The sequence below is a fragment of the Phocoena sinus genome, chromosome 1, assembly GCF_008692025.1.
Source record: "Phocoena sinus isolate mPhoSin1 chromosome 1, mPhoSin1.pri, whole genome shotgun sequence".
In the NCBI taxonomy this organism is placed as follows: domain Eukaryota; kingdom Metazoa; phylum Chordata; class Mammalia; order Artiodactyla; family Phocoenidae; genus Phocoena; species Phocoena sinus.
The window spans coordinates 112,868,158-112,884,653 of NC_045763.1; the positions used below are offsets into that span (position 1 = coordinate 112,868,158).

Consider the following 16,496-nt stretch of genomic DNA (forward strand, 5'->3'; position numbering starts at 1 on the left):
TTTATAAAATTTATAAAGAAGATGAAGTATGAATTTTGGATGAGATAATTTCCTTACTTCAATTTGCCGAGGAGCCGACGTGAATTTTCTCCCCATCTTGTCCCTGGCAATAGCTACAAGTGTGGTTTGCCCAATAGTGATAGCTCGAAGGATATAATTTTCAGAGTATTCATCCTGTTTCTCCATTAGCCTGCAAAGACCCACAAATATCTAGGTGAGAAAAATTTGGTTTTAAGAGTGGACAGTTATGCATCTTTCTAAGATGCTTAACATTTTCTGCTTTCTTTTCTTTTTTTTTTTGGCCATGTGGTACAGCTTGTGGGATCTTAGTTCCCCGACCAGGGATTGAACCTGGGCCCACGGCACTGAAAGCGAAGAGTCCTAATCACTGGACCACCAGGGAATTCCCAATCTTCTGCTCATATTAACTCAGCTTAGAAGGAACTACCATAAAATAACTTCCAGAGTCAAGACAAAGTTCATAGCAATGGCAGAAGGCTCCTGAAGGGCAAAAATTTGTTCTTGGTCTCCAAAGGGATAAGAGCAATATAAACATAGACTGGCAAAACTGCAAATGCTAAATTGCCTCAGAATTCCTGTATCTTCCCTTTCACAGAGGGCAATACCAGTGCCTCTACTTCTAGATTTTTTAAAGGTCCTCAAGTGTGAAGCACCCCCAAAGGATATCATCCAAGGAGAAGTTTCATGAAATGGAAATATTAATGAGACACATGATTTTAGGCCCAAAATAAGACATCTGAGGATCTGGAAGGGGTATTTTGTAGAGAGCTGAATATGGGAAGAGAGTATGGGCTGAAAGGTACCGTTACAAAAAAAGGAAAGAAGAAAATCTGAAGTAACCTAAGGGAGAGCTAACCAGGCTATCAGGAGGGATATTCTTGTGGCATTAAGCATAGGGAGAAAGAAGTATATTTTTTAAAGATTTATTTATCATTTATTTTATTTTATTTATTTGTGGCTGCATCAGGTCTTAGTTGCGGCAAACAGGATCTTCACGCTGGCTTCTCTCCAGTTGTGGCACACAGGCTCCAGAGCGCATGGGCTCTGTAGTTTGCAGCACGCAGGCTCTCTAGCTGAGGCACACAAGCTCAGTAGTTGTGGCACACGGGCTTAGTTGCCCCGCGGCATGAGGGATCTTAGTTCCCTGACCAGGGATTTAATCCACGTCCCCTGCATTGTAAGGCGGATTGGTTTTTTAAATAAATGTATTTATTTATTTATTTTTGGCTGTGTTGGGTCTTCACTGCTGCGCGTGGGCTTTCTCTAGTTGCAGCGAGAGGGGGCAACTCTTCATTGCGGTGTGTGGGCTTCTCACTAAGGTGGCTTCTTTTGTTGTGGAGCACGGGCTCTAGGTGTGCGGGCTTCAGTAGTTGTGGCACACGGGCTTAGTTGCTCTGCAGCATGTGGGATATTCCCCGACCAGAGATAGAACCCGTGTACCCTGCATTGGCAGGCGGATTCTTAACCACTGCACCATCAGGGAAGTCCCTAAGGCAGATTCTTTACCACTGGACCACCAGGGAAGTCCCCAAGAAAGGAGTATTGAAATGGTACTCACGTCAGGGTGACAATGGCAGAAGCCAACTGCAGTTTGAGCTCCATGTTCCTGAAGTATTTATTTTGGAACGGGCGTTTGGAAGGGCCAAGAACCCTCACAGTTACTAACACAGTTTTACCTATTTCAACCTAATGGTTAAAAAACAAAAATTAAAAAAAATAATTTTTTAAGGTAATTTTAGTAGAGATGTCTCATTCACCTAGGGCCGTTTAACTCTTAGAGGTGGCAAGCTCTTTTTTTCATGCTAAATGTTCCTGGTCAGCCTTTGATCTAGTAAGCCTAATCTATGTGTATTCTTTTAAGTTGTTCTTTATTTTTTTAAACTGTTTTTTAAATTTTTTAATTTTGGCCATGCCCGGTGGCACATGGGATCTTAGTTCCCTGACCAGGGATCGAACCCACACCCACTGCATTGGAAGCATGGAGTCTTAAACACTGGACCACCAGGGAAGTCCCTAAGTTGTGCTTTAACACTCTATTTATCTTCATCATGTTTAGTGTTGGAATTGTGTTCTTTAAGGGCAGATATTTCCATTAACATCATCAAAGGGCCTGGTATACACACATGGTAGCTGAGCAGACTATATTCGGTGATGCTAGTGAGTGAGAATGACGCCTGCTTCATTTAAGAGAGAAAGCAAACATCTCTTACCTTATCAATCAGATCAAGCTCCAGCTCTTGCATGTCTGACACCGTGAGGTGAGCCATTGCTGGACCCAAGAAAGCCAAACACAGGTCATAGACCTCCAAGCTGAGAAATCCTGGATGTACTGGAACTAACTAGAAGGAAGAAGATGGTAGCTGGGTAAAGAAGCAAACATGCTCCAAGCATAATCATAGCAATTATTTCCACCCAAAGTGGAAAATACAATATCTTACTTTCTTTGTGATGGGAACTCTGAGAGGTCACATTATATGTTTCAGGCATAGCACAATATGTACCCTTAAAGTGATGTTTCAGTTTGTGGCAAAATATGTACCCTTAACAAATACTAACTGATAAAGAGCAGAGTTTAAATTGATTGATTTCAAGCAGAATCCAACATACATATCCAGCTTCTTAATTATGAACAGGGAAAGGATTCAGGAAGAAAATCATGTACATTTATATGCAATCACAAGGAGAGAGAGAAAGTACTGGGTGGACTGATACTTTGTTTTTCCTTCTTGTACTACAGCTCCTGCACAGCAGCATGGTTTTTCACATGCTTTGCCCATAGGGCCTCAATCTCCTCTTTTAAAAAGCAACATTATGACTACAGTAAGTTACATTCCTTTGAGCTCTTTGAAGGAAATAAATACATATGTTAATATAATATATTTTTTTATTATTACAAGTCAACTAAAAGCAAATCTCTTGGCATATTGACTATGGAGTCAGCTTAATATTTTAAGTTGCCATGTCCTAGCTGAAAATACCATATACTCAAATTATAAAGTCAATAGTATATCTAACTATCCACACAGTTCTGTGCTTTTAAATTTATAAAAATTAACCTTCTTTTAATGGAAATCTTATAATTAGATGTCTCCTACACTGTTTCCATTCAATCAGAGCCAAAAATTGCCACATATTGTAGCTAGTTACAGAAAAAAACAAACAAACAAAAAAACGCTCTTTTTTTGTTGAAGAATCTATGTAGGTTAAAAAAGGAAAAAGACACAAATGTTATTTTTTGTAACAAGTTTGAGACACCCAATAAAAATTTTCCAATCATTGTCCTAAGAATGAGCTTTGACCTGAGACCATCAGTCTGGGAATATCTCTAGAACTCACCTGGACAGAGCTTTCTGCTTCCAGGTAAGTGATGGTGGCAATGTCTTGCTCACTACTGTTGACTAAAAAATAACCAGATCCTTCCACAAGGCTAAATATTTCCTATGGAAAAATCAGACAAACAATATTCTGTTCCCTTTGGTTTATAAAAAATTCAAAGAAAATAACTTCTACTTACCTAAGAAAGAGTATGAAATTAAAAGATTACGGTCAGTGGACAAAAGACAAAATATGACTATTAAAGTATTACTGCTAAGGATAATTATTATATATGCATTATATATGTGAATTGCTGATTTTCAACACATAAGTGAGCTTTTTTATTGTTATACTATTAATTTTAATAACCTCTCCCTTCCAATATGATTCCATTTAGCTAGACCCGTATAGCTTCTACCTTCACATCAGGGTGGTTATAGATGGTAGCATTCTCAGGCGATACTGTTACATCATCTACCAGGAGCAGCTCTACAGCTGCAGATCTGGGCAAGTTGGAAAGTTCCTAGAAATGTAATAAGAACCACAAAGGTAAATACAAACTTTTAATTCCTCAGCTCAGTGAGTGAAGATTCCAGTACTCTTTCAAGTGCCAAAGATAACAGATTCATAGAGGTGCATAGTTCTCAGATTTACATCAGTTATATAAATGACTTCTAAGGAGCCTTACATTTCAGTTAATTAATATTTTTTATATAATAGTCTCCATTTACCTTTGGACTTTCCTTCTCTGAGTAGCCCACAAAATTGACTCCAATGAGTACAGTCCCTTTTATCTGATGTACTTTAAGGATCCTTTGACCTGGAGACATGCAAAAAAGTACCCTGTGAGAAACAATAACATGTAGAATACAAAAGTGTCTCTAGAAAACCAAAAATCTGCCCTAATTTTTTCCAAATGGTGTTTTATTTCAGGGAGAAAAACAAAAACAAACCCAAAAAACAGTGAATAAGGAAATACACAAGAAACAGAAAACTGGGGTTCTATGCTGACTCTGCAATTATATTCCTATGTGACCTTGGACAATCACTTTATTTCTCAGTTCCTTTATTAAATGAGGGGTTGGGACAGACAAAATCTAAAATTCTTTCCAGCTCTAATGGTTTGTGAGTCCAAAAATAAGCTGACAAGAGGGTATGGGGAAATTTTTGTTTGATTTAAAAATAAAAGTGAGAAATAAAGAGATTGTCCTTTGGGACTTTTCATGCTTCTAATCTGTTTTGTGTATGTAAATGTCATGTCAGTCCCTTACTCAAAAATTTTAAATGAAAAAAAAAATTGTTTTAATTGCTAACTAGTCCTTATTAGAGCAATTCAAACTACTTAAACTAGTACTTGAAGCTGTCCATAATCTGACCCTGCTTTACTCATTCATTCTTTTTTCTTTCTTTTTAATTTAACTAACATGAATGTGCCACTTTACTTAGGACAACTCTTATTTTATCCTCAACACATGATGATCATGCGTAAATCTGTAAAGCATTTTCTCATGATGTTACATTCTTTCATTCAACAAAGATTTATTAAGGGCCTAACTATATGCTAGGCACTATGACAAGTAATTAGGATACAGAGATGAAGAAGAAAACAACACAGTTCTTGCCTTCAAAGGAACCCACAGCTTAGAAGGGTGGCTGAGAGGTAAACCAACCACTGCAATACAGTGTGATAAGTACTATTATAGAAGTATGTACAGAGCACCTAATACAGAATATATAAGAGCACAAAGAAGGAATATTCTCCTTAGATTGGGAATATAGAGGAACAGAAAACTCCTAGATTACTAGAGGAAGATTTTAGCCTAGTGAAGATGCAAGTAAAGAGAAAATAAAACATATGCAAAGGAAAGAGGTATGACAAGCCTTTTCATGGTTAAGGATCTAAAATTGTTGAGTATGAGAAAAATGTAGAATACATGTGGGTGGTAATAAGAAGTGAAGCCAAAGACGTAGGCAGGGGTCGGTATGTTAAGCTGCAACATGTGAACTTTATCCAGAAAGACACAATGACAATACGTGTCACTGCGGGCTTAGTTGCCCTGCAGCATGTGGGGTCTTAGTTCCCTGACCAGGGATTGAACCCATGTTCCCTGCATTGTAAGGCAGATTCTTTACCACTGGACCACCAGGGAAGTCCCCAGATTTGTATTTTAGAAAGATCATTCTGGGGACTTCCATGGTGGTCCAGTGGGTAATACTCTGTGCTCCCAATGCAGGGGGCCCAGGTTTGATCCCTGGTCAGGGAACTAGATCCTACATGCATGCCTCAACTAAGAGTTTGCATGCCACAACTAAGAGTCCACACGTTGCAACTAAAGATCCCGCATGCCGCAACTAAGACCCGGCGCAGCCAAAAATAAATAAATAAATAAATTTTTTTAAAAAAGAAAAGAAAGATCATTCTGGACAGTAGTATGGAGGGTGGATTAGAGGGTAGGAGAGACACATTGAGATCAGTTAGGAGGCTACTATGGTGATGTAGGATAGAGGTTATGAGGACATTAGTGATGAAGTTAGAGAGGAAGAGAGAAAACCTTTAGAAAACAAAATGGATGGTATTTGGTGATTGATTGTTACAGATATAAGGAGCATCTCTTTCTTCCCTACCACTTTTTACATTAACTGTATCATATTATTGGTATTCTGCTGTTATAGTATCATATACATATTAATATTATGTTATCATATTCTCTAGTTAAGCCCTTAAACTTGTCCTGAGTATAAACTCCCTGTGGGTAAGGGAAAGCTTAAATCTTATTTCTTTAATGTTTCTTATTGAATTGAATAGTTATCTAAATGGGAAAAGAATTTGAAAAAGAACAGACACGTATATGTATAACTAAATCACTCTGCTGTACACATGAAACTAACACATTATTAATCAACTATACTCCAATATAAAATAAAAAGTTAAAAGAAAAGAATAGTTACCAAATACTCATACCAGAAACCTAAAAGTTACCCTTTGTGCCACTTTCTTCTTTACTTTTGGGATTGATTTGTGGTAGATTATTTTTTTTTAATTTATTTCTATTTTTTTATTTTTTGCGGTACGTGGGCCTCTCACTGTTGTGGCCTCTCCTGTTGCAAAGCAACAGGCTCCGGACGCGGAGGCTCAGTGGCCACGGCTCACGGGCGCAGCCGCTCTGCGGCATGTGGGATCTTCCCAGACCGGGGCACGAACCCGTGTCCCCAGCAACAGAAGGCGGACTCTCAACCACTGCGCCACCAGGGAAGCCCTAGATTGTTATATTAATGTCTTGTGGTGAATCATGCCTGGTGGTATCCATGCTCTTGAGTAGTCCTGGCCTACCTCGACTCTGGTTTTGGCCAGGTGACTTGCTTTGGAGAATAGGACCTCAGCAAATGTGATACAAGCAAAGGCTTGATGGGCTACTGCCCCTGAGGGCTTGTTGCCCTCTTAGAACCTCATCTTGTGCCTCTTGCCCCGTCTCTAAGTCAGTCTCACTTCACTTATTTAGTTCATTCTTTCTATTTCCTCTTTCTGCCATCCCTTCAGGTCTCAGAATACATGCAACTTTCTTAGGGCAGTCTTCTCTGATCTAAACTAGGTTAGGTTCTCCTGTTATAAGCTCTTAATGAATCCCATATTTGCCCTTCAAAACACCTAACACAATGTAATGTTTAAAGTCCAGTTTCCCCAACTGAACTGTAAGTCTATGAGGGCAAAAGCTGTGAGTGTCTCATTTACCATTATATCTCCAAGTGCCTAGCAGAGGGCCTTACATGTAGTAGCCACTCAATAAACACTGCCTAACAAATGAATAATATTTCCAAAGTTTTAGGTAAATAATAGGTAACCAATACATTTTAAAATTAATTTTGTGTTCTTGTGAGAAACATTGGACTCTAGACCCTAGCTTTGCAAACAAGGGAATCTACCTTTATGTTTTCTAAAAAATACAAAAATCGAAGGTGAAAGGTGAGACAGATTAAATAGACTGTCACCCACAAGGAAATATTTAGTGCAGAACCATTTAGTAGATACATGAAAGGATTCATAAATATTTACAATACCATGTAGCCGGGTCTGCCCACTGCCATCATCCTTTGCTACCATCTCCATTGAATTGTAATTTTCAAAATGAGCTAGTGTTTCATTTGAGGATTTCCATTCTAGCATCAGTGAACTGAAATTATCAAACTTTCTTCTGTGTTGATCAAACACTACCAGTTCCAGGACTGTGTCTCTCAGGCTTGATACAGGAATCTGTATTAAAATAAAAAGTAAGAAAAGAAAAGAAACAATAGTTTAAGAGGTGGTAAGATATTCCTGAAGCCAGGGATCATGTTTTCTCCCAATATTTTTTCTTTGACAGTCTTCAAAGGTACAGATATGGTATAGTGAATACCATAAAAGAATGGTAGAGTGAATACCTATAGATACTTCATCTCAATCCACCATTTGCTTTCTCTATCTCTCCCTCTACTTTCATACTCTCTGTGTGCGTATTTGTATGTGTGTGTGTCTTTTTTTTTTTTCCAAATGATTTAGGTATCATGGCACTTTACCCCTAAATATTTCAGCATGCATTTCCTAAGAATGAGTAGCAAAAACTACATTATCACACATAAGAATATTAACATTAATTCAGTGTTACATACTGTATAGTCAATATTTCAATTTCCCCAAATGTCCCCCAGAACGTCTTTTATACCTGTTTTAAATTTTTGATCTAAATTTGATCTTGACAGACTTCCCTGGTGGCGCAGTGGTTAAGAATTCACCTGCCAATGCAGGGGACGTGGCTTCGTGCCCTGGTCCGGGAAGATCCCACATGCCGTGGAGCAAGTAGCCCATGAGCCACAACTACTGAGCCTGCGCTCTAGAGCCCATGTCCACGACTATTGAGCCCGCGTGCCACAACTACTGAAGACTACATGCCTAGAGCCCGTGCTCCGCAACAAGAGAAGCCACCACAATGAGAAGCCTATGCACCACAATGAAGAGTAGCCCCTACTCGCTGCAAGTAGAGAAAGTCCGCGTGCAGCAACAAAGACCCAATGCAGCCATAAATAAATAAATAAATAAATAAATAAATAAAAGAAATTGGCTGGTCTTTGTCCCCAGTTCTTGAGAAGTAACCCTAAACCCTTGGAATTTCCTGAGTGATAGGAGTGTATCTGTTATTCATGATGGACCCCTTGGATCACACTTGAGTTTATACTTATAAGATAACTCAGGATGGGGGCTGGTCATGCTAGAAAAACCAGCCATGTGATTATAGTGATGGGACTTTGAGCCAGGTGATACCAACCTGACCTCCAGGGAGGGGAGGGGGGTTAGAAGTCGAGTTTAAACATGTGGTCAATGATTTAATCAATCATGTTTATGTAATAAAACCCCTATAAAAGTTCTGGACACCAAAACTCTGAGGACCTAAATGAAACCTAAATGAAATGGGAAAATTCAAAATATACAAGCAAGCAAAACTGACTCAATAAGAAATAAAAAATCTGACTAGATCTATAACAAGTAAAGAGATTGAATAAGTAATTTAAGAAAACAACACAACATGCCACAACAAAAATCCTAGGCCCAGATGGCTTCACTGGTGAATTGTACCAAATGTTTAAAGAGTAATGAATACCAATTCTTCACATACTCTTCAAACAAGTAGAAGGGAAGTGAATACTTCCCAACTCATTCTGTGAGGCCAGTATTACTCTGATACCAAACCAAAGATACCACAAGAAAATAAAACTACAGATTAAAATCTCTTCTGAATATAGATGCAAAAATCCTCTACCAAATACTAGCAAGCTGAATCCAGGAGTATGTAAAAAGGTTTATACATGATAAACAAGTGGAATTTATCCCAGGAATGCAGGGTTGGTATGCACATGAAAATCAATCAATGTAACACACCATATTAATAGAATAAAAGGGAGAAAAACACACAATCATCTCAACAGATACAGAAAGAACATTGAACAAAATATGAAACTCTTTGGTGAAAAAAACATTCCACAACCTTTATACTTCCTCAACCTATATAGGGCATCTATATTTCCACATCCAATATCATACTTAATAGTTATAGATTGGAAGCTTTGCCCCTAAGATCAGGTATAAGACAAGATGTCTGTCCTTGCCACTTCTACTGAACATTGTGCTGGGGGTTCTAGCTAGGACAATGAGTCAAGGAGACAAAAAGAAGGCATCCAGATTGGAAAGGGAGAAGAAGTCTGACTGTCTCTATTTTCAGATGACATAATCTTGTGTATAGAAAACCCTAAGGAACCCACCAAAAAAACTATTAGATCTAATAAATGAGGTCAGCAGTGTTGTAAGATACAAGATTAACATGGAAAAATCAGCTGTATTTCTATACAAGAGCAACAATCTGAAAATGAAATAAATAATTATCTTTATGATAGCATCAAAAAGAATAAAATATTTAGGAATAAATCTAACAAAAGGAGTGCAAGTGTATACTCTAAACCAGGTGTTCCCAACCCCTGGGCCACAGACCAGTACCGGTCTGCGGCCTGTTAGGAACCAGGCCGCACAGTAGGAGGTGAGAGGCGGGCGAGGGAGCAAAACTTCATCTGCCGCTCCCCATTGCTCACATTACCGCCTGAACCATCGCTCGCATTACTGCCTGAAACGTCCCCCCACACCCCCTCTCAACCCCATCTGTGGAAAAATTGTCTTCCACAAAACCAGTCCCTGGTGCCAAAAAGCTTGGGGACCACTGCTCTAAACTACAAAAATTGTTGAATGAAATTAAAGAAACCCTAAATAAATGGAAAGATAGCTCACATTCATGAATCAGAAGACAATATTGTTAAGATGGTAATGCTCTCCAAATGAATCTACAGATTCAATGAAATTCCTGTCAAAACCCTTGCTAGGGGCTTCCCTGGTGGCGCACTGGTTGAGGGTCCGCCTGCCGATGCAGGGGACACGGGTTTGTGCCCCAGTCCCGGAAGATCCCACATGCCACGGAGCGGCTAGGCCCGTGAGCCATGGCCGCTGAGCCTGTGCGTCCGGAGCCTGTGCTCCGCAACAGGAGAGGCCACAGCAGTGAGAGGCCCACGTACTGCAAAAAAAAACAAACAACAAACAAAAAAACCCTGCTAGTTTCTTTGCAGAAATTGACAAGGAATCCTAAAATTCATATGCAAATGCAAGGGACTCAGAATAGCCAAAGCAATATTGAAAAAGAAGAATAGAGTTGGAGGACACATACTTCCCAATTTCAAAGCTTACCACAAAGCTACAGTAATCAAGATAGTATGGTACTGGCATAAGGACAGACGTATGGATTAACTGAAGAGATTTGTGAGCCCAGGAATAAATCCTCACATTTATGGTTAATAGATTTTCAACAAGAGTGCCAAGATGATTCAAAGGGAAAGAATAATCTTTTTAATAAATGGTGCTGGATCAACTGGATATCCACCTGCAAAAGAATGAAGATGGACTCCAACTTCACACCATACACAAAAATAAACTCAAAATGGATTAGAGGCCTAAATGTAAGGGCTAAAACTACAAAACTCTTAGAAGTCAAAAGCATAAATACTCGTGCCCTTGGATTAGACAATGGTTTCTTAGATATGACATCAAAAATACAAACAGAAACAACAACAGAAGTGATGAATTGGACATCGTTAAATAAAACCTTTTGTGCTTCAAAATACACCATCAAGAAAGTGAAAGTTTAAAAAAAGAAAGTGAAAGTACTCGCTTCAGCAGCACGTATACTAAAATTGGAATGATACAGAGAAGATTAGCACAGCCCTTGCGCAAGGATGACACACAAATTTGTGAAGCATTCCATATTTTTAATAGACTGGTGGTTGTCAAGGGGGAGGGGGTGGGAGATGGATGGATTGGCTGTTTGGGATTAGTAGATGCAAACTGGTATATACATATATACCAGAATGGATAAACAAGAAAGCCCTACCAGAAAAAAAAAAAAAAAAAAGAAAGCCCTACTGTATAGTACAGGGAACGATATTCAATATCCTGTGATAAAACAACGGAAAAGAATATGAAAAAGAATGCCTATGTATGTCCAATAAAAAATTTTAAAAAAAGAATGTATATATATGTATAACTGAGTCACTTTGCTGTACAGCAATAATTAACACAGCATTGTAAATCAAATATACTTCAATTAAAAAATGCAAAACAATCAAAAAAGAAAGTGAAAGAACCCATAAGATGGAAGAAAAGTTTTGCAAATCACATATCTCAAAAAGACTTGTATTTAGGATACATGAAGAACTTGTATAACAATAATAAAAGATGAACAACCCATAAGATTGGAATAGACATTCTCCAAAGAAGATATATAACTGGCCAATAAGCACATGGAAAGGTGCACAATGTCATAAGTCATTGAGAAATGTAAATCAAAACCACTATAACATACCACTTCTCACACACTAGGAAGGACATAATCAAAATAACAAACATTAACAAGTATTGGCAAATGTGGAGAAATTGGAATTCTCATACGTTGGTAATGGAAATGTAAAATGAGGTAGCCATTTTGGAAAACAGCTGGAAGTTCTTCAAAAGGCTAAACATAGAGTTACCATATGACCCAGCACTTCCACTCCTAAATATATACTCAAGAGAGCTGAAAATATATTCACACAAAAATTTGTGCATGAATGTTCATTGTAGCATTATTCATAAGAGCCAAAAAATGGGAACCACCCATATATCTATCAACTGACAAAATGTAGTATATCTATATAACAGAACTCAGCCTTAAAAAAATAATGCAGTAGTGATTCATTCTACAACCTGGATGAATCTTAAAAACATGCTAAATGCAAGAAGCTACATGTAAACACCATATATTCCATTTATATGAAGTGTCCAGAATAGGCAAATATAGAGAAAGAAAGTATATTAGTGGTTTTCAGGGACTTAGGGGAGGGGGAAGTGGGGAGTGATTGCTAATGGGTGTGGTGTTTCTTTTTGGGGAAATGAAGATGTTCTGAAGGTAGATAGTGGTGATGGTTGCACAACTCTGATTTGCACACTTTTTAAAATTGAAGTAGAGGGATCCGGCAAAAAAAAAAAAAAAAAAATTGAAGTAGAGCTTAGTTAACAATATTACTTGCACACTTTTAAACAGGTGAATTTTATGGTATGTGAATTATACTCAAATACAAAAAAAGAAATAAATGCTAAAGTATGGAGGATCATGTTTGTAACTTACTCTTAAATGGTTCCAGGAAAAAAGGTGCACTTTTCCTGGAAATTTTCTATAAATTTAAATTATTTCAAATGAAAAAAAAAGATATTGAACGACAATGCCATTATAGAGATAAATATTCTGCTCCATCTAAGTGCATTATAGAGATAACTATTCTGCTCCATCTAAGTGCTTTTTAAAAAAGTGAATAATTTATAAAGCTCAAATAATAGTATTTAATGTTGAATTTGTTTCTGAAAAAAAAATGAGTTCCTAACCTGCAACATCTCATAAGTTCTTTTATAATAAAAAGGCAGTATAGCAAGAAAGTTAATAACGTGTGCTTTGGAGTCAAATGGAAAATGCTACTTTCTAGCTTTATGACCTTGGGAAAATTACTCAACTTCTAGGATCCTCAGTTTCTTCATCTGTAAAATGGGAATAATTAATGGATTGTTCTATTCTGCAAAGGTTAAGAAATGACTCCTATTTTCCCATGCTTGGAATCATAGTTAACCTCATTTAGTGTATAGTCTGATGTTCTAGTTTCTAGGTTAGATAACTCATTTATTCCTCATTTCCTGTTGCCTACCTTCTAGCTATGCTATTGTTTTTTTTTTTTTTTTTTGCGGTACGCGGGCCTCTCACTGTTGTGGCCTCTCCCGTTGCGGAGCAACGGGCTCCGGACGCGCAGGCTCAGCGGCCATGGCTCACGGGCCCAGCCGCTCCGCGGCATGTGGGATCTTCCCGGACCGGGGCACGAACCCGTGTCCCCTGCATCGGCAGGCGGACTCTCAACCACTGCGCCACCAGGGAAGCCCTATGCTATTGTTTATCATTATTTTTCATATGGGTTTGGAGTAGAGGTAAATTCTATAAGTTACTAATAATGCTAATAAAAGATTTAGTAGGGAAGGATACTAGCAAACCAATTTGGAAGTTATTTAGAGAGTTCTCAATTGCCTATTGTCATAGTTACAAGCTGACTATGTACCTAAGTACAACAAGCAAAGTCACTAAGTGTCACTAAGTATAGCCAACTCTAACCTAATTGAATCACCATTTCTCAGACACTATCAGAGATTGGATAACAAATAAAAGAGTTTCCTTAACTTCAATAAGACAAAAGCTACATTTCAGACCATTTCTCTTAAAGCAGGTTAGAGAAAATGTAAATTAGTTGGAGACACTGTACTCACCAGTTGTTTGTTATGCTGTGGCAGAGGACATGGTTGGGCATCAGCTGGCACCTTATATACTGGAGATACTGATATGCTGGCAGGGTGGGCACATATGAAGCGTACCTGCACAACTTCTACAGCTGGACTAGGGTTCAGGACACCTGGATGATTTCCAATTTGGAATGTCAGAATCTTTAAGAAAACACAAGGGCAAGAGAGGTAATTGTGGGTAGACACTTGATGTCAGTTGTGCCAATCTAAACGTGTTAGAATTATTCAAATCCCAGTATAGAGTCCCTTTGGACATTATAATCAGGCAAATCCCTTAAGACACTATAGTTCTTAATTATCTGTGCTAAGAGAAACAAGGGTATCATAGAAACAAAGGGAACATTAAAAAAATCTAACTGACCAATTACTTCAGTCTTTTCCTCCACCAAATCTTTTGTTACCAGTTGGCAAAAAGTGGAAAAGCTAATTTGTGTTTCAACTCATTTCTGGTGGAAATACTAATGAATAACAGTGTGAAAACAAAAAGAAGCTAGAGAGCTTCAAAAGGGGATAATTAGGATTGAAATCACTAATAGCTAGTCATATATACAATACAGTATACTAGAGATATTAAAATGAAGCTCAATTGATTACAGCACAGTTCTTATTAAGTTAAAATCATACATGGATTCCCTAAGGGCTGGTTAGCTGGGCTATGCCTCATAGTCATACTTTAAATTCTCAATCCTGGTCAAACTGAAAACCTTTGCTACTGGTTTTGGTAGAAGCAGGGTGCAGCTATGGATAAAGCCATCACTACCTCTAAAAATAATCAAAACTAATTAAACTGATAAAGGGCAATATACTAATTACTCTTATCAACACAGATCTAACTCATTCTTCAAAATTGATAACCATAGATGACACTTTAAATTTCCCTTCCTCACATTCTTTGGAGGTGGAAAACTATATATCCTCTAGTCTAGGCAACAGGAAATGAATTATAGTGATAAAATGATTGAAATAAGCCCCCTACTACAAAAAAATCTTGAACCATTTGGTTGGTGAACTGTTAGAATTCTCAGATGAGTAAACCAAAACCTTTGGTGTACATTTAAAGAATAGTAAGCTTTAAAAAAAAAAAGATCTTTTAATCAATAATTAGAATTTTCCCATCTAGTACATAAACTAAATCCATTAGAATCTGAAAAGGAATGGCTAGGAGTACAAAAGATTTGGAGTATTATTGCTAAAAGAAATGTTAGAAAAAGATCATTTTCCTACTTGTTCCCCTAAATCCAGGCACAGGACCCGATAGATGTACTGATTCTGTTTTCTCTGGGCTGGCAGCCGGACTTGTGTTATTCTAATTTTCTCTGTCTTCTCCATGCTCAGCTCCAAAAAGAATCGTGAGGGCTCCAAGATCCATGGACGAGGGCCCCCTTCAAATATCATTTCCTTTACAGAGTGCCATGTCACCAGTGCCACTTCCACAGGGTTTAGAGCCTGATGACATTTAAAGAAATTAACTCCTGATTAGTTAGAGAATTCAACAGTTTTCTAAAGTGAAAAACTGGTTATATAACTATAATGTAAATGACATTAAACTTAATTCCCAAATTAGGAAACATATATGTTATGCCTCTTACTTGGAATGCTTCTCAACCTCTGTACTAATTTAGATCCCACCTATCATTCAGCCTAACTCATGTGTCAAGAGAATCCATTAATTTATGTCTAATCATTCCAGACCACAACCACTTCTGTATCCTCTAAGCTTTTATAGTAATTATCTCTACCATTAATTTGTATACTTGTTTATCCCCTAATGCTATTTAAATATGTCAAATCTTCATATATATACATCTAATAATTCTTGTTACACTGTCTAGTTATGTAAACTTAAGAGAAAAGAGTATCTTATACCCCAAATTTTTGAAAGAATCTCTCTTCCTCAGTGGGATTTAGTACAATGCTGTGCACATAAAAAGTATTGATAAATAAGTGCATAAACATTTTTCTTTTTTTCTCTTTTTTAAAAAATTGAAGTATAACTGGCATATAATATTAAACTTATCTCAGGTGTGTAACATAATGATTTGATACTTTTATACACTACAAAATGATCACCACAATAAGTCTAGGTACCATCTGTCACCATATTACATAAGAATTTTAAATGGATATTTTATTAAAGTATCAAAGAACTCCTGCCCTAAAAATATGAACATAATACATCTATACAGTTCATTTGTTTCTCAAAGAACTCTCACCTAAGAGGTAGTCAAGACAGGTATTATTCACTCCAGTAAACAGAGGAGTTGTATCCTACTTATAGATGAGGAAACTGGTTTTTGGGGAATGAAGTATTCTCAAAATGTAGGGGTTTTTTTTGTATGGTACACAGTGTCTACAACAGTGACTAAGTGACAAAATGAAGTATAGAGTTGAAGCAATCATTCTGAAAATGTAAGCAAACCGTGTTTTAATATTTCTTTCCTGAACTAGTCAATCATATTTATTATTGAATACTATTAACATTAAACATTCCTATGTCTAATGGCAGTATTCTCTTAAAAATGTATATATAATTCAATTTAACAAATATTCATTGATGGCCCACTGGTGATACAGTAATAGAAAGCCAAAATAAGGTCCTGCCTCACAGTGGAGCTAATAGTCTGGAAAAGACAGATTTGAAGTAGGTAAAGAGTATAATGAGTGTTACAAAAAGGCACAGTACAGAGTGCCAAACAAGCCTCAAATAGAAGAAATTAAACTAGTC

General features: G+C 37.4%; 1 protein-coding gene and 1 non-coding gene across 2 annotated transcripts in view; one reads left to right on the top strand and one right to left on the bottom strand.

Annotated features, from left to right (window-relative positions):
- NUP210L (nucleoporin 210 like) overlaps positions 1 to 16,496 on the bottom strand; it is an 81,478-nt gene that overhangs the window by 25,018 nt on the left and 39,964 nt on the right. Inside the window, exons 15-23 of the mRNA XM_032605013.1 lie at positions 14,996 to 15,217; positions 13,739 to 13,912; positions 7,393 to 7,585; positions 4,068 to 4,156; positions 3,755 to 3,859; positions 3,358 to 3,459; positions 2,232 to 2,360; positions 1,580 to 1,707; positions 58 to 190 (exon numbers count right to left, since the gene is read on the bottom strand). Of these exons, the coding sequence (XP_032460904.1) occupies positions 58 to 190; positions 1,580 to 1,707; positions 2,232 to 2,360; positions 3,358 to 3,459; positions 3,755 to 3,859; positions 4,068 to 4,156; positions 7,393 to 7,585; positions 13,739 to 13,912; positions 14,996 to 15,217 (1,275 nt within the window). The remainder of the gene's footprint in view (positions 1 to 57; positions 191 to 1,579; positions 1,708 to 2,231; positions 2,361 to 3,357; positions 3,460 to 3,754; positions 3,860 to 4,067; positions 4,157 to 7,392; positions 7,586 to 13,738; positions 13,913 to 14,995; positions 15,218 to 16,496) is intronic.
- Positions 11,065 to 11,171, top strand: LOC116745147. The gene has a single exon (XR_004347291.1). It is a non-coding gene; the product is annotated as a U6 spliceosomal RNA (small nuclear RNA).